The sequence below is a fragment of the Ursus maritimus genome, unplaced genomic scaffold (genome assembly GCF_017311325.1).
Source record: "Ursus maritimus isolate PB19 unplaced genomic scaffold, ASM1731132v1 scaffold_14, whole genome shotgun sequence".
In the NCBI taxonomy this organism is placed as follows: Eukaryota; Metazoa; Chordata; class Mammalia; order Carnivora; family Ursidae; genus Ursus; species Ursus maritimus.
In genome coordinates this window covers 963,022-986,387 of record NW_024423786.1, presented here as the reverse complement: position 1 = coordinate 986,387, position 23,366 = coordinate 963,022, and the positions used below count along the sequence as shown (strand labels likewise).

Genomic DNA, 23,366 nt, shown 5'->3' with positions numbered 1-23,366 from the left:
GTGTGGGTGTGAGGAACAATTACTCAGAAAGATTATAAAGCACAGGAGCCCTACAAAATATGATTTCCACACTCAAGAATAATCATCTAGGGAATAAATACTGCAGTACAAAGGGGTCAAGATGTCTCCTCCCCCTTGAAAATGAGTCTGGATTCTGCACAGGATTTCCCTACCTGCCAATCACAACGGGCCAGCACTCGAAAACAGTGTCCTACAGGCGAAAGGGCAGCGGGGTTCCAGCTGAGAGGCCAGTGGACACAGCATGGCACCCCCCACAAGCCCAGGCCCGTGTGCCCCCATCCCAACCTTCTCTGGCCCCTGACCACGCTCCAATATTTTGGGTGGTCGAGGATGATTCAGCAGCTGTTCCAAGTTTCCCCCTGAACAGGTTTCCACCATCAATTTCTAAACTTAAGAGGAAATGGGAAAAAAAAGAAAAGAAAGGAGCCTGCTGATTGGGAGGCCCTTAAGCTGTGTGTACAGAAGCTGAAAATGTCAAGGTCTGAGAGTATTCAACAAATGAAAGCAGAATTATATAAAAGCAACAGCTAATAAAAAAGATTGTCGGATGCCGTGTTCTTCATCTTCCCAGCCATTACGGGAATAAAATTATCCACAGAGAAGATGGAAAACCTTTCTCAAGACTGGTACAATTAAGCCTTAGGATGGTGCCTCTTTGCTCCCCCATCTCCAGTGCCCCTTCCACCCCTCACCCCACCCCCCAGTCTCCCTCACCAATCTCTAGTTCCCAGGATATTGGAGGTGCTTTCCTTCTGTATATTATCATCAGCAAAATGCCAGTATTTAAGAGTCAGGCAGGTGATCATGTTTTTGCACCTCCTTCTGGAAGCATTCAATAACTTCACAATCATGTAGGAAAACCTCATTTTAGAAAAGGCCCACATCTGCATATGTAAGGAGTTTGGGCTTCCCTGTAGGATGAGGGGGGAAGAACAGATGAGAAGAAGGGCTCATCCAGGAGAATCTCCTTTCCTTCAGCAAAGCAGAGAACTGGGCTGAAGGAGGAGAACTACTGTGGGGATGAGAAAGGAGAGTGACAAGGGGAAAATAGATTTGAGACCAAAAAACTCTGTAAAGCTACTGCCCTTCACCCCAAGCAGACACACGCACACATGCTTCTAGGAGCCAAACCCAGAGAGGGAAATGCAAGAGGAGCGCAGCAGGAGACCGCAGAATTGCACACATAACAACACAAAAAAATCTGTGCTCATGAACATATGGGCAACTGTGATAATTAGAGCTATGGCTGGTGGAATGTTTTTACCCTTTTCCAGGATCTCAAATCACAATCCTTGTCATTACAGCTACAGTCAAACCTGGGCAGGAGGCCATCCCAGGAACCCTCTCCTTGTTAAGGACCACCTCTGTAAGTGGCTCGGGGTGCCCTGCCGGCCTTCTGAACGACGCTACCACCGGCGGGCGGTGCTTGCTGTTCACATGACAATTCTGGCTGTCCCCTGAACACCCTGCAGGAGGTGGACAGGAGTGTCCCCGGAGCAAGGAGCAGTGTCCCTCCTGTCCCCACGGCCTGGAAATTCAGAAATCCACGTTTCCGTCAGCTTCCAATGTGCCATGCCACAGGAGAAAACCCCTATGGAAATCAAGCCCCTCAGGCAAACTGTCAATTTCAAAGCTCCAAAGCGTGACAAACGATTCGCGAAGATCTGCCTGCAATAAGCTGATGGCTCAGGTTGCCTGGCATGCCGTCTCAGGCAGGAGGAAGAACAATTTTTTTGAATCTCCCAACCACCTCCTTCCATGTTTTAAGCCGTTTCTTTGAAAAATCTGTCATGATCAACAAATTAAGCCCCCCCCCAAAAGTAAGCAAGTTACCAAATGAATTTTCAAGAGTCGTTGTAGGCGTTAACAAAAAAAAATAAAATAAAATAAAAATAAAGGACTGATGCTATGTCTTTGAATCTCATTCATTCCAAAGGCTTATCCCTAGAAAAGCAGGGAGTGTGTAGCCGTGGTGCACTTAGACCTCCCTGACTCCCAGGAGAAAATCAATAAGACAACTCTAATATATTTGTACAGCACGACTTCACGTTACTATTATTTTTTATCCAATGCCGCTTAACTAAAGTCAGAAAGGTAGGCTAGGTCTCAGCACCGCCCTGTGGTGAAAGTGAATTTTTTCTAAAACTGAACTATAGCACAGCCAGCCGCATTCACAAAAAGCGGGCCAATTAAAAACCAATTATCTCTGTGAATACAACTTGTGGGAAGGGTGGGATGTGGTGCTTGCCAGGCATAGGAGGGCAGGTCCACAGGGGGACCGGCTGCTGGCGCGAATGGAGAATTGGGAGTGCAGGCTCCTTTCTCCCCCACAGCGGCGGTGGACTCCGGTCAGGGGCTTCAGCACCTGGCTCCCCAAGGCAGCCGACAGGAGCCTTACCTTCCTCTCAATGCGCCCCAGCTGCTCCTTATAGAAGGTGTCACGGCGGCTCAGCTCTGACTCGCGGCTCTCCAGCTCCTTGGCCTAGTTGGAAGAGAACAAAGCGCACGTTACCGGGCAGCAGCTGGGCTGAGCTGTGGGGAGAAACCAAGGGGGTTCTGTTCACAGAGACACTGACCATTCGAGCAGCAGCAACAATGAGTTGAAAACCTATGCTATGCTAGACCACTTACGTACCCTGAAGTGTTTAATTTTCACCAGAAGACTTCAAGGTGGGTAGCTGCTAGTCATTTCACAGAAGACCAGCACTCGCATTTACTGAGTGCTTACTATATGCCAAGTGCTGGTCCAAGTGCTTCCCACAGACTTCCTCACTTGACCCTCACAATACCTCTAAAAGGCGGGCAGGAGTGTTATATGATGCCCCCATAGGTGAAGAAATGGAGGGGCCAAGTGACTATCCCAGCTCACAGCTACAAGGGAGGAACTGGGGTTTGAGCCCCAGCAGGTGCAGGGCCTGACCACAGAGCTGTACTACTCAAGGCCACACAGCCTGGAAGGGCCAGAGCTGTTCCCTGGCCACAGAGTCCTCACGCCTGGCACCAGACCATGCCACCAACTCACATGTGAGCTCCCAGAGGCAGGGATGCCAGAACGCCCTTCTTCATGCCCTTTGCGAGGCAAACTCCCTGCTTCAGGGGTCAGGGATCCGAAAGGTGAGCAGTATCAGAACCCCAGAACCCTAGAGCTTCTCCCTCACTCTGATAGGGAACAAATAGAACAGCCAGTGCATATGGCTGAGGACCCTCCCTCAAGGTTACAGTTCGGCTGAGGGGCTTGGCTAACCAGGGCAAGCAACCTGGAGCTAGCACACCTGCAGCTGAACCCACCCCAGCTGTAATTAGTTGGATGACCGAGTTCCAGCTTACTCAGGTACAATATACAAGCCTGAAGCAGAAGTGCCAGCCGCACAGGACTGGGTGGAAGGTTAAGGAAACCCCTGCAGAAACGGGTGGGGTCACAGCAGGCCTCCACCAAGGGATACTGCATCACGGCAGTGTCCCCCTGCCTGGGACACCCATGGCCCTGGAGCCTCTCAGGACCTCTGTGGGATAAGGCCTCAAGGCCTGCTCCCACCCAAGATCTGAGAGCCCAGAGGGCTGGCTCAGTGCTCGTGCAGGGAAGTAATGCCATCTGATCACTGTCCCGCCCAGTGAGCTCCAGCACCATTTCAGGCTCCCGTGTCACTTAATGATCATGACCCCAAGAGCAGATAGCTAGTCAATGAGGGAGGCCAACCATGAACCTAAGTTGCCATGACTCCAAGGCCTGAGCTGCTTCCCTCGAATCACACTATGGTGTCAGTGCACGGGTCTGAACTGTTCAAAAAGACCGAGTAAGACAAGAACGGATGTTTTTGAAAGCCCATTTCCTTGGCAATGCTACTCCCCTGACATAAAAATTTACTAAAGCCCAGCAGGAGGCCAGTAATGAGGAGCCAAGCACAGGACAGTGGGGACAGAAACCCTGAGGAAAGGCTTGGGGTTTAGAGGACTCGGCTGTGTTCAGGGAGACCCGGCCGTTAGGGCTTGGCCACGGGCTGACAACCTGAGAGTCCTGCTCTAATACCGGCTCCACCACTGACTGGCCTGTAAGCTGGAGCAATCTGCGATCCTTTTCTTGGGTATGTCCCTCTTACCTGTAGAATGGAGAACAGAGCAGAAACTTGGCTCCTGAGGCTGCTGTAGAATATCTAAAAATGCTAAGAAGGCTTCTGGAATGCCTGTGGAATGCCAACACTTCAGAAAAGCTAAACACAAACAGTGAGACTGAATGCTGGGGATTTCTCGCAGGATTTTTCAAAGCATGCTGCCGAGGCAGCGTCCCAGGCACGGGAGCATGGCTAATCAGTGCTGGGCCCTCCACAGCCATCTGGGCCCTAACCATCCGCCGTCCCTGGTACAACCAGAGGAGAAGCTGGTCTGACACAATGAAGCAGCCAGTATAGGAATATCTTCCGGGGCTTCGGACTTGCCATTTTCTGGCCAATAGTCCCAGCCAACCGGGAAGATGACATCTGAAAGCATAACTGCCACAAGGCTCTTCTGCCGCCATTCACTTGAGGCCAGTGGGCAGTAGAGGAGGCTCTTCCAAGTGTTTTGCCACCCTCCCTCCTGCCGACACATCAGGATGCTTCCTCTGGGCAGAGACTCAGGAACACTCAGCTCATGGTCCAGGGCCTGTGCCCAGCACGGACATCTATGTCAGAAACGGGATGCAGAGATAAGGCTCCAGGCAAAGCTGCCCAACCGTCGAGGCTTCCTCAGGTCACAGAGAGGCTGTTCACACACAAGAAGAAACACTGAGGATATGGAGGTCTCCTTTTATAGCCATGTCACTCTGCAACACTACTAAGCTGATACCAAGTAAGTATCAGCTTACAGTGATTAACTGTTCAGAGTCTGTCTCACCCACTGCAATGGAAGCTCTGTGAGAGGAAGGGCCTGACCTGCCTCGGCATATCCCCAAAGCCTTGGCCTCCACCGCGGCAGGCCAGCAAGGTGGCAGGCTCACTGCCGCTGCCCCACCCACTAACCTAACCGCCCTGTTCATCTCTGAGATTTATAGTGAAATCCAGTGAGTGACAGTGGGCAGGAGGTGACACGTGAAAAGGGGCCATAGCAAATGAGTGCAATACGAACGCCTGGCTGTCAGTGCCTGGCCGGGAGCCGGGCCTCCACGACACTGTTGTGATGAAGGCGGGCATCAGACAGCACTGGTCACTCTGCATAGCTGCCACAGTCCGATCCGTGCCTCCCAGCACTCACGAGAGGCCATGCAGCAGGCAGCTCGCAGCATGACCACAGGATTAAGGAGGAACAGGCAGGTTTCAGTGACTGATTCAGTAATTTATCAGAACATTATTGAGTGCCTACCATGTGACAGACACTATCGCAAAGGGGTTGTGGATACAAATGGGAAATGAGAAAGAGTTTCTGTTCTCGTGGAGCTTAGATCCCAGTGGGAGAGACAAATGTGTGTGCAGAAAAATAAGATAATTTTAGAGAGGGATATGTGCTGGGGAGGCCACAGGCAGAATAACTTGTGGGGTAGCGGGTTGTTATTTTCTCTAAGGAGATTTCCAAGCCAGTCTTCTGGGAAAAAAAGTACTGAGTAAAGTGTGCTGTCTCCGATACAAAGGCAAAATATCACCATTATGAAGATCTACTTGGCGGATTACAGTCTTTGAACAGGGAATTGAAAGGAATCTTCAGTGATTTAGTTAAGGACTTCCTCCAGTCAAGAGAGCAAGTGAGTTCACACTTTGATGCATCTTCCCCACTCTAAACACATAGCAAGAACAGATAAAACAGAAGAACAGGAGACCAAAAAGACATGGTCAGGTTCAAAAACAAGATTAAAACATCCAACAGAATAGGAATGCAAAGCAGTAGGTGAGGCTGGAGCCACAGGCCTGCTGGGCTCTGTGTCTGGAGTCAGCAGAGGCAGCCAGAACAAAGCTGCTCCACAGAGCAGGGGTAGTGGGGAACCTAGGGCTCCCCTGGAATAAGAAGCTGATGAAAAAAATTCCAGGAGACTCTCATGTAGGGCTGAGGTTCAGCCCAAAGGCTGCAGCTCCAGCCCACTCAGCCCCAGGCCGCAAATGAACCAACTCCCCTGCTCACGTCCCAGCTCTGTGGCACCACTAGTGCCACCACGAGAGGAGCCTCAGAAGGCCACAATCACACCTGTTTCCGAATGTGGGTGGCAGGTGTAGACCACCAGAAAAACACTAGGCAAGGAGAAACAAAAATGACAGAGAAAGCAAAGCAAAGCAAAACAAGACAAAAATCAAACTTCCTACTCAAAATGTGATGCTTAGAAAAGCTACCAATAAAATCAGCAACTGGAATATGAATTCACTCCAGATGAAATTAATTTTATGGGACATCATGACTAAGGACTTTTAAAAACTTTTTATTATGCAAAAATAAAACATGACACAGAATAATTTAATAAAACTCCAGATAGCCATCACTAAGCTTCAAAATTTATAAACGAAAGGAAATCTTGTTTCACCCATATTTCCCACCCTCTCCCTACCCCCAAATTTCTTACAGCAGATCATTTCACCTGTACATACTTCAATATATTTCTCTAAAAGATAAGGACTTGCATTTTCCTAAACCAAACCACAATACCATTGCATACCCCACCAAATTAATTCCTTAACATACCAAATATTTAGCCAGTGTTCAAATTTCCAACTGACAAAGGATTTCTTTCAATATTTTTTCAGACTTTATTGATTTATTTGAGAGAGAGAGCGTGCACACATGGGGGGGCAGAGCAGGAGGAAGAGGGAGAAGCAGACTCCCCGCTGAACAGGGAGCCAGATGCAGGGCTCGATCCCACGAGTCCAAGATCATGACCTGAGCCAAAGGCAGATGCTTAACTAACTGAGCCACCCAGGAACCCCGATAAAGGATTTTAATAGTGCATGTTTAAGGTACTCAAAAGATAAATGAATTTCTGATTTAAAAAGAAGAAATTATGAACCTAGAACAGGAAAACCCCCAAGCAGGTAACTACTAAGAATTTAAATTTCTTCAAAATAAAAAATAAAATGGATAAGACAAACCCTAAAGTGAGGGCAGTAAGGTGGAAATTAGCAAATTAAAAAGTAGCAGAGAATGTGATCCAGAATGTTGCAACAGAAGATAAAGATAAAATGTATGAAAGAGGAGCTGAAAAACTTGGAAGACAGACTGACAGACTCCAACCAGTGTCTAAGAACTACTTCAGAAGAGCCTAAAGGGATGGCTAAGGAAGAGGTGGAGGAGAAGGAAGACAAGGGAGGGAAAAGAGAAGAAGGAGCAAGACAGACGTTAGAGCAGAAGGCAAGGGAGGGTGGGGGAGGGGAAGTTAAAACGAGGTGGGGAAGGGAGGAAAATGTAGCAATAAGGAGAAAATTGGGGTGGGGGTTGAAGGAAAATGAGGAGAGTAGAAGAAGAGGATATAAACAGAAAATCCCAAATAAAATTATAGGAAAAAGTCAGTTATCACAATAAATATGTGGTAGACAGCTGGGATGGTCCCCAATGATCCCATGTCCTGATACTCATGTCTTTGTGTGATGCCCTCCCCTTGAGTGTGGGTTGCACCTAGTGACAAACTTCTTGGTGGGGGAGGGGCATAGGGAGAGAGAGAATCTTAAGCAGGCCCCGTGTCCCAGCGCAAGCTGAGGAGCTGACAAGTGGCTCTATCTCACCACCTTGAGATCTTGACATGAGCCCTTATCAAGAGTTTGAGGCTTAACCAACTGAGCCACCCACGTGCCCCCTAGTGACAAACTTCTAATGAATAGAATATGGCAAAAAGTGGTAGAATGCACTTTCCAATTGCAAAAAATAGTGATTTCTGTCTTGCTCATCCTCTCTCCCTTGCTCAGACTAAAGAAGCAAGCTTCCATGTTGTGAGCTGCCCTATGGAGACACGCACACAGTAAGCAACTGAGGGAGACGTCCAACCAACAGCCAGTGAGGGACTGAATCCTGCCAACAGTTACATGAGGGAGCATGGAAGCAAAGCTGCCCTGAGCCCTCAGATGAGACTGCAGCCCTGAGACAGAGGCACCCAGGTAAGCTGTGCCCAGAACCCTGATCTACAGACACTGTGAGAGTAAATCTTTATTGTTTTAAAGATTTACAAATTTTACAAACTCAAGTTTGTAATTTCTCATTTAGGAATAGATAACGTATACAAAACATGAACTGATTAATCTCATCTTTAAGAAAAAATGATTCTCACTTTGCATAAAAGAAAGAGAAAATCTCATATATGCCATTATAAGACACCCAAGCCCATATACTAATGATCTTATAGTACAAAAGAAAACCCTTCACTAGACTGCAGTGTCTACTGTTTGTTTACACAAAAGGTTGAGCATTCCATCAAAAATGTAAACACACACACACACACACACGAAAATAATGACCTGCCATAAAGAGAAATACTCAATAAAATCAGATGCAACAATGGTCCAGATGTCACAAGTAATACAGAGGGACTTTGAAAGAACTATGATCAATATATTAAAGAATCTAGCACAGAAGGGTAGACCCCATGTGTGAAGAGAGGAAGAATTTCCATAAGGAGATGGGCACTCTCTGGTCTCCATTATTTATGATGAGAAATAAACTATTAATATTATTGAGGATCCCCTGCATGTGACGAATTGCTTCTATCCTGTTACTTTCAAGATTCTTTTTGACTTGGGTGTGCAACAGTTTGATTATGATGTAGTTAGGTGTGAATCTCTTCGAGATCTCCTTGTGTACAGCTTTATACATTCATCTGGCCGTCTAGATTCCCAGGAATATGTTGGAGCTTTTCAAAGTCTTCTATGAACATCTTGTTATCTAGCTTTTTTTTTTTTAATTTTTTTAATGCTGTTGTTATCTTGATAGGGATTGCCTTAAATGTGTAGATTGCTCTGGGTAGTATGGACATTTCAACAATATTTATTCCCCCAATCCATGAGCATGGAATAACTTTATATTTGCTTGTGTCATCTTCAATTTCTTTCATCAGTGTTTTATGGTTTTCAGAGTACAGATTCTTTTTTCTTCTTTGGTTAAGTTTATTTCTAGGTATTTTACTATTTTTGGCGTAATTGTAAATGGGCTGTTTTCTTAATTTCTCTTTCTTCTGCTTCATTATTAGTTAATAGAAATGCAGCAGATTTCTGTATATTGATTTGGTATCCTGTGACCTTACTGAATTTATCAGCTCTAGTAGTTTTTTGGAGGATTCTTTAGGGTTTTCTATGTAGAATATCATGTCATCTGCAAAGAGTGGAAAGTTTTACTTCTTCTTTACCAATTTGGATGCTTTTTATTTCTTTTTCTTGTCTAACCGCTGCAGCCAGGACTTCCTATGTTAAATAAAAGTGGTGACCGTGGACATCCTTGTCTTGTTCATCTTAAGGGAAAATCTCCCAGTTTTTTACTATTGAGTATTACCTTAGCTGTGAGTAGTTTTTCTTTTTTTAAGTTTTTGGGTTACCCTATTGTTTGCCCAAACTCTATCTCCCTCCTCAAGCAGCCATGGTGTTCAGCAATTGCCTCTGGTTGTTTTTGAAAAATGCCTCCTAGGAAAAGGCTGTTTCCACTGAGTCATGTCAAGTAACAACAGCCTTGCAAATGGGTTCTTCCAGGAACCACCATGACAACTCTCTAGGCATGGGACTTTGAAGAATTTCAATTCTTCTCTGCCCTGTCCAGTGGTTGCCAGGCTGCTGGTTTTTACCATGATTGTGGCTATTGGTTTTCAAAGTTACTGCTTAGCTGGGGAAAGGAGAATGGGAATAAGACTATTTAAAATGCCACAAAGATCACTGTTCTTACTAAGAGTCACCATTTTTCTTGAACAAACGCTCCTGGATTGCTGCAAGCCTTTGGTTAATTTTCAGGGTTCTGAAAAAAAAAAAAATAGACACTGAGCATGTCTATTTTATGGAAGGGAGAATTCCTTTTATGGAAGGGAGAATTTTCAGAGGTCCTTACTCGACCATTTTCACTGACACTACCCAAAACTATAAAATAGAACCAAATAGAATGCTCAAAATGAATTTCTAACATGCTATGGCATGAAATCATACATTTATTAGAAGACTGGACAGAACAGAGTAAAGAATCAAGAACTTAGAAAGAAGTCATTAGAAATTATCCAAATTGAAACACAAAGAGACAAAGCATGAAAAATAAAATTGAACAGGGCACCAAGGTTTACAGGACAATATCAAATTGTACAGCATATATTTAATTGGAGTCCTAGTAAGAGAAGAGAAAAACAGGGCAAAAGAGTGAAGAGATAAAGGCCAAGAATTTTCCAAAGTTAATTAAAGACAACAAAGAACAGATCTGAGAAGCTCAGAAAAACCGCAAGTAGAATGCTTTTGTAAAATTCTTAAATAATTCCTGAAGAAATGGAATATTTTTTGAACATAGACTGTCATAAGTTTGAAAAAACAAGTAATTTCTAGCACAACCTCTAAAAAAGTAACAAAAAGGGTCACAAGTAAAAAATCAATTGAGAGGATAAAATGGAATTCTTAAAATATAATGATTTCACCTCCACCCTCTCCCTCAAAAAAACCTACAAGAAAGTAGCAACAGAGGAACAAAACACAGATAGAACAACAGAAACTGAATATCAAGATGGTAGATTTAAATCCAGTCATATCAATAATCATATTAAACAAACAGATTTAACCCCCTATATTAATTTCCTGTTTGCAGTTGTGAGAAATTACCAAAAACTTAGTGGCTTAGTACACAACTATTTTCAATGTTTTTAGAGATCAGAAGTACCAAACGAGTCTTAGTTGGCTAAAATCATGGTGTTGGCAGGGCTGTATTTTTCTGGATGCTCTAGGAAAGAATCTATTTCCTTGCCGTCCAGCTTCTAGAGGCTGCCTGCATTTTTCGGCTCATGACCCCACATCACCCTGACCTCTGCTACCATCATCACACCTCCTTCTCTAAATCTCCTACATCTGTCTTTCCTTGATAAAGACCCTTGAGATTACAACAGACCCACATGGATAATACAGGATAACATCCCATCACGTATCCTTAACTTGGTCACATCTGCAAAGTCCTTTTTATAATGTAAAGGAACATATTCATGGGTTCTGGAGATTAAGAGGTGAATATCTTTGGGAGACCACTGTTCTGCCTACCATACTCACCAGTGAAAGGCAAAACCCTAACTATATGTTATTGATTAAAAGAAATATATTTTAAATATAAAGACACAAATGGATTTAAAAAAAGAATAGGAAAAAGATATATCATGCAAACACTAAGTACAAGAAAGCTGGTGTAGTTATAATATCAAATAAAGGAGAATTCAAAACAAAAAAATATTATCAGATATAAAGAGGAACAGTTCATAATCATAAAGGAGATAATTATTCAAGAAGAAATAACAATTATAAACGTGTATGTACCTAATAAGAAAACTCTCAAGTATATAAAAATTTGACAGACTAAAGAAGAATATAAACAAATCCATAGTTGAAGGCGTTAACATCCCTCTCTCAAAATATTGATAGAACTAGACAAAAAAATCAACAAAGATGTGAAAGATATGAACAATATTATCATCCAACATGATCTAATTGACATTATAGAATACTCCTTGCAATAACCACAGATACACATTCTTCCTAAGTGAACACGGAACAGTTAGGAACCTAGACCTTCTCCTGGGCTACGAGAAATTTAAACAGATGAAATGAAACAAAGTATCCTCTATGACTGCAAGATTATTAGATTAGGAATTAAGAAGAGCAAGATGCCTAGAAAATCCTCAAATGTTTAGAAATTAAACCTATTACTCAAGAATCCATGACTCCTACCCAGGAGGAAAATCAGTCCTTAAAAAAGACTTGGACATGACAGAGATGATTTAATTAGCATATATAAGGACTCCACAATAGCTATGATAAGTACTTTCAAGGATTTAAAGGAAAATGTGAACATAATGAGATAAATGGAAACTACTAAAAGAACCAAAGAGAAATTTGTGAGAAATGTAAAATACTATAAAGGAAAGGCTGAAAAAGTGAATGCTACCTCAGTGACCGATGGAACAATTTCAATATCAACTGGTAACACATACATAATTGGATTCCTGGGGAAGGGAGAAGGGGAGAAGGTAGTCGGAAAGTATTTTGAAGAAAAATGAATGAGAAATTTCTAGATGCATTAAAAAGTACAAACTTACAGAGCCATTAAGTTTAATTACCAAAAGAACCAATAAATACAATGTGATAAATGCTTTAATAGAAATGTATAAACTATATACTTGTAAGTTTAAAATACATAATTTCCTCTGATTTACAAAACAAAGCAAATTTTAAAAAAACTCACCCCAAAGAATTTTGCTGCCCAGATGACTTCACACTGATTAATTAATTCTATCAAATATTTAAGGAAGAAATCATAACCATGTCTAAGCAGACTCTTCCAGCAAATAGAAGAGGAGGGAACACTGTCCAGTGCATTTTATGAGACTATTATAATTATAATAGCATACCAGACAAGGGCATTACAAGAAAAGAAATTTACAGACCGGCATTACTTAAGAAAAGAGATGTACAAATCCTTAATGAAAAAAAATGAGCAAATCAATATGTAAAAATATATATATATATATATATCCCATGATCAACCGGGATGTATGCCAGGAGTCCAAAGTTGCTTTAACATATAAAAATCAATCAACATATTCACCACAGTAACAAATAAAAGGAGGAAAATCATGTGATCATTTCAAATAGACTCAGGAAAAGCATTTGACAAAATAAATACCCATTTATGAAAAAAAACTTGCAGTAAACCAGTAACAGAAGGAAATTTCCTTAACTTGATGAAGAGCATGTACAAAAAACCTGCAGATCATTACTGGTGAAATATTGAACACTTTTCCCCTAAGCCTGCAAAGAAGTTAATACGGACTTAGAAGATATGAATAATAAAATTAACAAGATTGATCTAATAAGCTTGAATATTTACATTCTTTTTAGAGTTGAGTGGAACATTTGCAAAAATCAATCACTCTTCTAAGACACACCCACAAAAATAAATTAACAAATTTCAATGCATCAATATCATATAGACCACTTCTCTGATGAAAATATACTTAAATTACAAATCAATAATAAAAAAGGCAGTTAAAAATGGGTTTAGTAATATGCCTTCCTAAACATAACTCATAGGCTAAGCAAAAATAACAATAGAAATTTCAAAATTAAAAAAAAATGAAAGTTCTACATTCAAAACAGAAAAGTGTCACATAGCTAATAAAGTATCTGAGAGGCAAGTTAATGGTCTTCAGTGCTTTCTTTAAAAAGAAAACTGAGAGAAACAAAAAAATTCCTCATTTCATGTATGAACAAAATGACTCAAACGAAGTGACTTGCTCCAGGTCACCCTGATGTAGGGCGATGAACAAGGGGTTCCTGACTCCTAGTTCATCAACCTCACAACATTTTGGAATCACATCACCCCCTCCTGAACTGTGTGTTTTAATTATGTCAAATCACTGGTCAATCATCAAACTGGATGCCTTTAACCATATACTAAAACAGTGCTTCTCAAACACTGAAAGCACATTTGAATCACCTGGGATTTTGATAAATACAGATTCTGAACTAAAGGTCTGAGATAAGCCCAATATTACACATTCTAACAAGCTCCCGGGTCATGTTACTTTGAGTAACAAGGCACTAGATCACACCTACAAGAAGATAAATGATGATTATAATGGCATCTCAAAGATGCTGCAAGATCCATGATGGGTCTAAATTATGTACCACACAACCCTTCCTTTAAATTAATGATAATATACTCTAATTTTAAAAGATGATCTAGGGTAGTGGTTTAAGAGAGCAGGCTTTGGAGGTAGAAGAAACTAGGTTTGAATGCTAAATCTGCCACTTCCTACCTAGTGACTTTGGTCCAGTCAGAACTTTTTTTTTTTTAAGATTTTATTTATTTATTTGACACAGAGACAGCCAGTGAGAGAGAGACAAGCAGGGGAAGTGGGAGAGGAAGAAGCAGGCTTCCAGCAGAGGAGCCTGATGTGGGGCTCGATCCCAGAACACCAGGATCACGCCCTGAGCCGAAGGCAGACGCTTAACGACTGAGCCACCCAGGTGCCCCGGGTCAGAACTTGCCTGAAACAGTTTCCCAATCTGTACAATGGAGAGATTAACACTACCTACATTCCATGAGGCTGTTGTGAAGTCAAATGAGATCATGCACATAAAGCATTAAATGCAGGATGTGGTATACTATAGTTAAAAAGACAAATGGCAACCAAGAATGATTAGCATGACAATAAAAGTCTTCTTATTAAACATTCAACCAGAAAAGAAAACACACCTACCACGACCATAATGGATAACAGGGTTCTAATGTAAAAAGGTAAATCTCAAAGACAAATATAACTTTAAGATGATCTGAGATAATCTCTGCACCTGCACTGATACCAAGATGCTCAGAGACGTTCTATGTCTGCTTCCCACTCACGTAGGCCACATATCAATGCTCATTTTCCCTCATTAGCCTTGTGTGTCTTCTTTCTTCATATGTCTGTCACAGTAACTGTCACAGAGGTCTTCTTTTTAAAAAATGGTTTTGGATTTTTCTATTGATACAAAATTCACATACCATAAAACTCACCCTTCTAAAATCTACAATTCCATGGTTTTTAGTGTATTTACTAGGCTGTGCAAACATTACCACTATCGAATTCCAGAACATTTTCATTACCCCAGAAACTCCGTTTCCATTAGCAGTCTTTCCCCATTTTCCCCTATTCTCAGACCCTAAATGTCCATCAATTGATGAATGGATTTTAAAAATGTGGTATATCCATACAATGGAATATTATTCAGGCATAAAATGATCAAAGTGCTGATACATACAACAATACAGATGGAAGAACCTTGAAAACATTAAACCAATGAAAGAAGCCAGACACAAAAGGGCACATGTTATAGGAGTCCATTGATATGAAATATCCAGAGGAGCACATCCACAGACATCGAAAGCAGATTAATGGTTCCCAAGGGATGAAGGGAGGGAAGAATGTGGACTGACTACTGAGGGGTACAGGGTGTCTTCTAGAGGTGATGAAAATGTTCTAAGCTTAACTTGTGGTGATGGTTGCACAGCCATGGTGTGTATGGATATGTATGTGTATGCGTAAAGAATGGTATACTTTAAATGACTGATTTTATGGCATATGAGTTACATATCAAAAAAGATGTTAAAAATACATAGGATAACAAAGAAAACCAATTATACTGAAATAAAGTTATCAAAATATTAAGAGAAAACCCCCCCTGAGGTCAAGAGACCAGTTTGAAGGCTGATGCAGTAATCAGATGATAAGGACCTGAATGGAGGCAGGTCAGGGGTGGGATGGAGGGCCCAACAGGAGATTGACTGATGAAATGGGAGGGAGGCGGGAGAGAAACACAGCCAGCCTCTCAGGTTGCGGGCCTGAAAATGGGAACCCCTATCTTCATATGATGAAGATAGATGCAACAGTGCACCTTGTATTTACATGTGTTGTCTGTACATAGCTACACGCATTCGCACATCTAATACAGTGTCTAGCACATGGATATACTCACATAAACTGCCAAGTCTCGCCAGATGCCAACATGAGATGTGTATCTACTTGTCTGTATACAGAGATACATTCCAAGATGAAAAATCGTGTCTGCGTGTCTGTTTACCAGCTTGTACCCCTTCTAGACTATAAGTTCCTGGAGGTCGGGGGCTATGCTGCATTTACTGCTTTATCCCCAGGACCACGCAGTAAATATTTGCTAAAAGAGTAAAACAAATGATATTGGGAAGTTCATCTGGGGAGGGAAGAGATGCTAACATTTTTTTTTTAAGATTTTATTTATTTATTTATTTGAGAGCAAGACAAAGAATGTGAGCACAAGGTAGGGAGGGGCAGAGGGAGAAGCAGACTCCCTGCTGAGCAGGGAGCCGGATGCAGGGCTTGATCCCAAGACCCTGAGATCATGACCTGAGCTGAAGGTAGACACTGAACTGACTGAGCCACCTAGCTGCCCCTAGAGATGCTAACCTTTAAGACAGTACATTGGGATGGTTAAGAGCCTTGGGTTCAAATTCTGACTCTAATCATTATTTGCCAAGAGACAGTAGATGGGGTCCTTGAATTGTCTGAACCCAGGTGGTTTCATAGGATTGCCATAAGAGCTTGCTGCCATGTTGCCCTGAGGTAGGGGTCCCAGGAATGCCTGTGTGTTTCTGCTCTGGGTCTGAAGGAGAAATTATCCCCAAAGAATCCATCCCTGCCTTCCTTCCATAACCTAGCATATATAGGTGCACACTGTTCCATGGGCTCAGCACAGGTTTGCTGATGGGTTGCAGCTTATCACAGGAAGGCAGAACTGCAGGCATTCCTTCATCAACTATCACATGGCTCCTGGCCAGGCCAGAGCCCAGGAGGCGCGTGGGCAGGGTCAGAGATGCAGAGGCACTGCTGACCCCAGAACCAAGTCCCAGCTCCCCAGAGTCCATGGAGAAGTCAGGAAAGGCCACTTCTCTGGGATTACCATCCTCACTTTCGAAAACCACCTATTATGCTGGAAAAGAGAGGACAACTCAGCAATGTGCCATGGAGAGGGAGTGCTCAAAGCCACATTTTTGCTCCTCATTACTCAATGCACATTTTCTAAGAGTCACTGATGCCTCGCAGAAAACTTTGAAAAAACATTCTATTACAAGACCATCTGCTGAAATATCGTAGGCTCACTCTGCAGCCCCCATTTCCTTTTATTACCAGGAAAAGCTGCATGAAAATGGTCTCAGTCTGAAGGCTTGTATCTGCTCATGCTGCTTCCTTCCCAATCTCCACCCACAGACTGCAGTGCTGAGACCCCATCTCCCCATCTGAGTGTGGACACGGTGCCCACATCCAGAGGACGAAGAGAACAGAGGCTTCAGGTGCGACGGATCACAGGACAGATGGCCTCTGAGGCAACCGAAGCTTGCTGTCCCCACATAGCCCAAGTAAGAAAAGAACAAGACCACAGGGGAGGGGGCAATGGAAAATGCTCAGTGCCAGTTAACTCTGTGTATGTGTGACATGTTTGATCCAGTAAGTACCACAAGCTCTGCAGCCTTATTTCCTCCTAGCAATACCTACATGTTGCGCAAAAAGCACAATCTTGGTTATAACAAAAAGAAGGATCAGAGAAGTCTCATGAAACAAGCAGGGACAACTCAATAAAAGCAGCAGTGACCATTTATTAACAGTTAATAAAGAATTACTTAAATGCTCCTTTAATTTACACAACAGCTAGTAAGGTAGAGAACTATTATTAAACCCACTTACAAGGCAAGAAAAATGAGGCACAGAGTAATTAGGTCACTCATCAGTACGCGGGGGAGCTAAAATTTTAAAGTAAATGGACCTCATCTCCCAGAGTAATAAAGACCTATCCGGCATAATCTTCCAAGCAAGACTGTCTTAAGAAATCACTATCACCTCTGCAGTTTCTAATAGAGTCTTAGGGCACAGGAATGATAAGGTTTGGAAATTGAACATACCCATTCTAGTGCACAATTCCCTTTAGTGGTGGGGTGGCAGAGAAGAGGGTGGGCAGGAGGAAGCCCAGATTTGCACAGAACAACAATGAACCCCATGGGACCTCCTCCATGGTGAAAGCCCTAAGCAATTGCCCAATCTCCTCTGGAAAAGCAGGCTGGCCTAGGGGCCCTCCTGTCACCATCTTATCATTCAGCATTGTATTGGAGCACTTATCTGTCCCTCCCAGCCATCATGAACCCCCTGAGGACAGCAAACTTTCATCTCCATATCTAAAGCTTTGAAATCAGCGAGGGTCACTAAGCATTTGCTGAAAGGATAGAAGAATGGTTCTGAAAGAAAGAATGTCAAGCTAGTGGCCCAGGAACTGCATGATCCTGTTTTGTTTGGTCTGTTAGGTGGTTTTGGCTTGGTTTGGTTTGTAACTAAACTCGTCACCAGCATTTACAAAACTGGAAACTTTACATAGAAAACATTTTGACTTCCACAGGAAAAACCAGAAAATGGAGCCTCAGCCAAGTGTATGGATGAAAGCTTCTGCTGTGGACAGGGCCACTGACTCCAGCGGCCACACCAGCCACAGCCATCCTCAGTGAGAGTGGGTTCCCTGGAGCAGAGTGGTGGAGCCCTGGTCTTAGCAGCCCTGCTGATGGCAGCCAACACCTCCCACCCTGCTGATAACCTCTCCCTGTCTGGAAGCTCTGCACAATCCCTGCTATGGCCCTTGCCTCTCCCTGAAAATGTCCCTTTTGTGTGCTCATTCAGCCGGCCACAAGCATGTCCTAGCTGCTCACATAGCCAGATGATCCTTGGCGTGAAGGATGCTCTCATGAATGAGACACACAACAGGGGGATGGCTAGATGAACACTAACAAGGTATCGAGATGCACGGTGCTGATGAAAGGCTATGAGAACAGACTAACAGCCCGGGGGGGGGGGGGGTGACCAAGTGACACTGAGTGGCCACACAAAGCCCCTCTGAGGAGGTGACATCTGAGCTGAGAGCCAAATGACAGGAAAGGAGGCCCACAAAGATCCTGGGGCAGCTCCTTCCCAACAAAGAAGACACACATGTGAAGGCTCCTACACAGGAACGAATGCAACATGCTCAAGGCACAGGGAGAACAGAACAAACACCAGGACACACAGACGATGAATCAGGAGGGGCAGGGAGAAAGCCAGGCCAAGGCCGCCGGGGCATGCAGGACCTGGCAGGTCGTGCCAAGGAGTATACAGTGTCTTCTAGGAACAGTGAGGAGCCACTGGCGAGTTTTAAGCAGGAGAGTGATATAATCTGATTTATTTATTTTTTAAATCCAGTTCATAAAAGCCAAACTGGAAGGCTGCTGCCCAAGAGGATGGCCTGATTATCTCTCTTCCAGCACCGTGCACTTGCAAGCGCAGGCACACAAAATATCAACTGTGGTTATGACAGCTGTATGCTACACAAAGGCGGCAAGGAGAAACCTTTACAGAGGAAATAATATGCAATTTTCTAGCTGAACACCTTTTAAAAAGTAATGACGGAGAATAAAATGTGACTGAGGCAGGGCTGTCTTCGGGCGCAGGGTAACAACATGCCACCTGAAATAAGCAAGAGTCGGGCTAGGTGAGCTTACCCCTGTATCAAAATCCGCAGGCTGGAAAGATCGAGGTGGGGGAGGGAGAAAGAGAGCCAGGATTCAACTCAGCTGCCTGCTGCTTCTCACTGTACTACAAATACTAAGAGTTCAGACACGCCGCTTAACCGTGACATGCAACTGAACTATGGCGACTTACAGAGAATAAGGTCTGATCTACAACCCTGGCTCCAGGTCCGAGGGAAATACACCTCCTATGCAGAAGCAGCCTTGCTCGTGAGTGCAGGACTCTCCTACGCCCAGAGGCTTCCAGAGCAATCCTTCTCTGACCTGATATGAACCTCAGACCCGAGGATCAGGTGTGCTAGTGGGTTAGAAAGCGTTCTACAGAGTGCCAGGACGTGAAGGAGTCAGAGAAGCAGCCCCTAACTGGCAGCAGTTACCCTGAGGCTGTGCCCTCGCCTGCGCTGGTGGGGGGGGGGGGGGGGGGGGGACGACGATACGGGACTTAAATCCAGGCAGTTTGGCCTGGAGACCACAGCCTTAGCCACTGCGGTTAAATTTCATTCTATAAAATATTGTGAAATAACAACTAGCATTTGCCAAAACATATGAATTATTGTCACCTTTCCTCTTTTGATAGCATTCAGTGATCCGAGCTAATATTATCATTATCGCTACTTTACAGATAGGAATACTGAGAAATGATTTGCCAAAGGTCACAGTGCCATTAAGTGCCAGCCCTGGGAATTAAACTCAGATCTTCTGAGTTCAAACCCTATCTCTCTCCCACCCCCTTCTTCTACCATCCACCATGTTGCAGCTTAAATGTGGCCAGAGACCCCAATTTATGGCTTTAAACATACATGAAAACAGATTCTACTTAATTAGTCCCTAATAAAGCCATTTTACTAGTAGTCAGCAATAAATTTATTCTAACATTCACTAGTTTTGATTTAGTAGTTACTAAGAGAGATCATGGGCTGTGTGCAGCATTGTCCTCCCTCCACCAGAGGCACCTAGACCTGGGCTAAAACAACATCAAGAACACAGAACAGCTACCCTGGAGCCAGCCTGGGGCTCCCTGTGCTCTGGGTCGGCTCCCACGGCACTGCCCAGCCGCCAAGCTGCAGAAGATGGCAAGATGACAAGTTATCATCCTGGGCCCTGGGAGCCATTCAGAAGTCTGCTCAAACTCTGTGGGTCCACCTACAATCCTTGCCAGGGCTACCTCAAGGGATAACGATATGAGAAACTAACTAATACTCATGGTTCCTTGAGCTTGTCTCGACCACCCAGAAAGCCTGCCTATTCCCCACAGCAGCACCCACTTTTCCACAGACATACCAGACTCCTCAACTTCTGTTCTTTGCCAGAAATGCCTCTTTTTCTCTACCATATCTGCCAGCCTGGCAGATTCTTTGAGGGTCTGCCCACATGCTCTGTTGTTCAGCTGTCCAAGCCCTGATCAATCCTTCCTTCAGCACCCTCTAAATCCTGCCTTGGGGTCTTGGGGGCAGGGATGGTGCTTCCCGATTCCTAAGTGGGGCCAGACACATGCACTCTCTGTGCTCATCAGGGGCGGGCACCTGACTTGGGCTCCCCACCGTCACTGTCCCATGAATCTGAATGCGAAGTAAATGATACATACTGGAGTGACTGATGAAGGGCTCAGTGACAGCAGTAAGAACAGCAGTACAATGAGGATCTGACTGGTAGGGCTCAGAACCTAGGCCCCCCTAGGAGTTTCCTGGCTTCCAGGTGTTTCTGACACCTGCCCCCACCCCGGCACCGGCCTCACGCCCACCTGGCAAGCCCCCAGCATCCCTCCCAGGAGTTCCCCCTTTATTTAAGAGAGCCAGAGCTGGTTTCTATGGCTGCAGTCGAGGTCCTGGCTGACTTCTGTTCTTCCTCTCATCCCAACAGAACTGTTTCTCTCACTGCACTTAGATATATTTTATAACTACTCTAATTATTGTTACACTAAGTGATCTATAGCTATTGACCCCCCTGCAAATACAGGAGCTTCATGAGAGAAGTCTCGAGTCACTTCTGCTTGTCTGGCATGGTACCTGGCAGAGACACATGGAACAAATGTATGTGAACTGGATTTATACTTTCAAGCCAACAAAAGCATAACCTAAGCCACCTAAAACAATGCTGTGATCTTCAGGAGTCTTCTTGGGAGGTTACATATTTACTCTCCAACAAACACCTCATCATCACCGTTACTGCCGTTACCTACTAAATGGATGCTGGATGAGGGCATGTCAAACTCACATAGCCCTGACATGGAGGTGGGGTTTGAATTCAGGTCAGGTGTGATTATGAAGCCCACATTGTTCCCACCTCCCCACACTGCTTTTCAATAGGTCTTTTTTAAAGAATATGATGGGCAGTGTAAATTCTTTTAACAAAGCTGCTGCTGTTCAAAATACTGTTTAGGAATTCTTTTCAGAATTAACATATTGAAACATATCTTTAATAGCAGCAAATCTTCAATTTTAAGAGAGGTTTTGAGTTTCTGGAAAGAGCCAGAAGGTTTTTTTATCTGGGCCAAAGACAGAGGCAAGGTGTCCTGATGGGGGCCACGCCCAGCCATAGAATATGCAGAGTGCACTGAACGCCAGGAAGAAACTGACTTCCTCACGTGGTTCCTTAATTAGCAGGCCCCAGGAGTGAGTACGGGGTTTCAGCTCTGCTTAGAGCTGGAAGGGATGTTTGTGAATGTGTGCACACATGTATACGCACGTGTGTATACACACATGCATGCGTGTGTGCACCTGCGTGGGACTGACTGCTGATTACTTCCCATTACACCTCTGGTTACACCCCTATGGGAACTGTGTCACTGTGAGCCTCATCTGTCCCACTACACTCTGAAGCCACTGCAGGAGCACTCAACACAATAAGAGGCTTGGTCTGCAAACTGCCTGACCCGAAGTGATGACAAGGAAGGCAAAATGCTACCATGAAGATTCTCCTCACCCTCCGCAGATCAGTAGACCTTGGTTGAGGTGGAGCCTCCCCTTGCATGGTCCCTCTTCCGTCTGAGAGGCACTGTGGTGGCCCTAACTCAGCTGACTATGATCATTTCTGGCCCCACACCAGCCCCCACATTCCGCCTCCTCACGGGGTCAGGCCACCAGAATGTCCTGCTTGAGTCCATTTCCAAGGGTGCCACAAAGCAGAAAGAGCAAGGAAAGCACACTGAAATATGAGGATGGCAGTAACTCCAAGAACCAAAAGACTCTCCAACCACCCTGTGTCCTCCTCTTGGCAAAGGCAAGAACGAACACCGCCCTTCCTTTGTAAAGAGGCCTTGAGGACGTCCCAGCTAAGAGTCCTAGAAGTCCAAGCCGCAAACAGGCAGCATGCTCTGCAGGAAGGATCCCGCTGGCTTTTATGTGTATTTCACCAACACTCAGAAGCAGCTACAAGATGACTGGCACTGAGCTGGGTGCGGTCATGATGGCAACAGAGCAGAGGGCCTGCACACAGGCGCTCTGTAGCTGCTGGGGCAAGGACCCCAACCCTGGCCTTCAAGGGTGCTCTCTCGCTGTTGCCGTGAGGCTAACTAGAGCGAGAAAAGGCGGCACGTGGTTGGAGAGAGGGACTGAGAGGAGACAGCTGCTCAAGTGCCGACAGTGAGCCGCCAGACGCACTAGACGCATCATTGATACTCTGAGCCAGAGACCTGTTTTGGAATCCCAACTCTGAACATTATTATGTGAGGGGCCTTGAGAAAGTCACCTCGCCTCTCTGTGCTTCAGTTTCTCCATCTGCACTGTGGGAAGGACTAACAAAATCCTGTGTGAAAAGCTCCAGGCACATCATAATCATCAGGAACCCCAAGTCCCTTTGCTGTCTTTTTTCATCAACACCTGTTGGCCACATGTTTTACACATCTTGGAAAAGCATTTATCATACTTTTTATCCCTTTCTGCAGGAAGGACCCAAACAAGGACAACTCCAACACCTACACAGTGAGTCCCTCACGGCTCACAGCAAGGCCTGTCACATGCTCAGCTCTTATCCAACATAAATAGCATGCTCCCATCCAGACAGTAAACCAAACACAGTCTTCTCCTTTCAGATGCCAGGGAGTGGTAAGAAGAGTCTCACCTTCCTTATGGAGATTTAGAATGAGTCTGAAGTATACCTACTGAACACAATCAGCTTCTCAGCCCAGGGGA

The 23,366-nt window shown here is 44.4% G+C and overlaps 1 protein-coding gene across 2 annotated transcripts in view; it reads right to left on the bottom strand.

Annotated features, from left to right (window-relative positions):
• The window catches only part of CHCHD6 (coiled-coil-helix-coiled-coil-helix domain containing 6), a 242,514-nt gene that overhangs the window by 109,757 nt on the left and 109,391 nt on the right, over positions 1-23,366 (bottom strand). For both annotated transcript variants that reach the window (XM_040628357.1, XM_040628358.1), the window contains exon 5: positions 2,420-2,503. In XM_040628357.1, the coding sequence (XP_040484291.1) occupies positions 2,420-2,503 (84 nt within the window). The remainder of the gene's footprint in view (positions 1-2,419; positions 2,504-23,366) is intronic.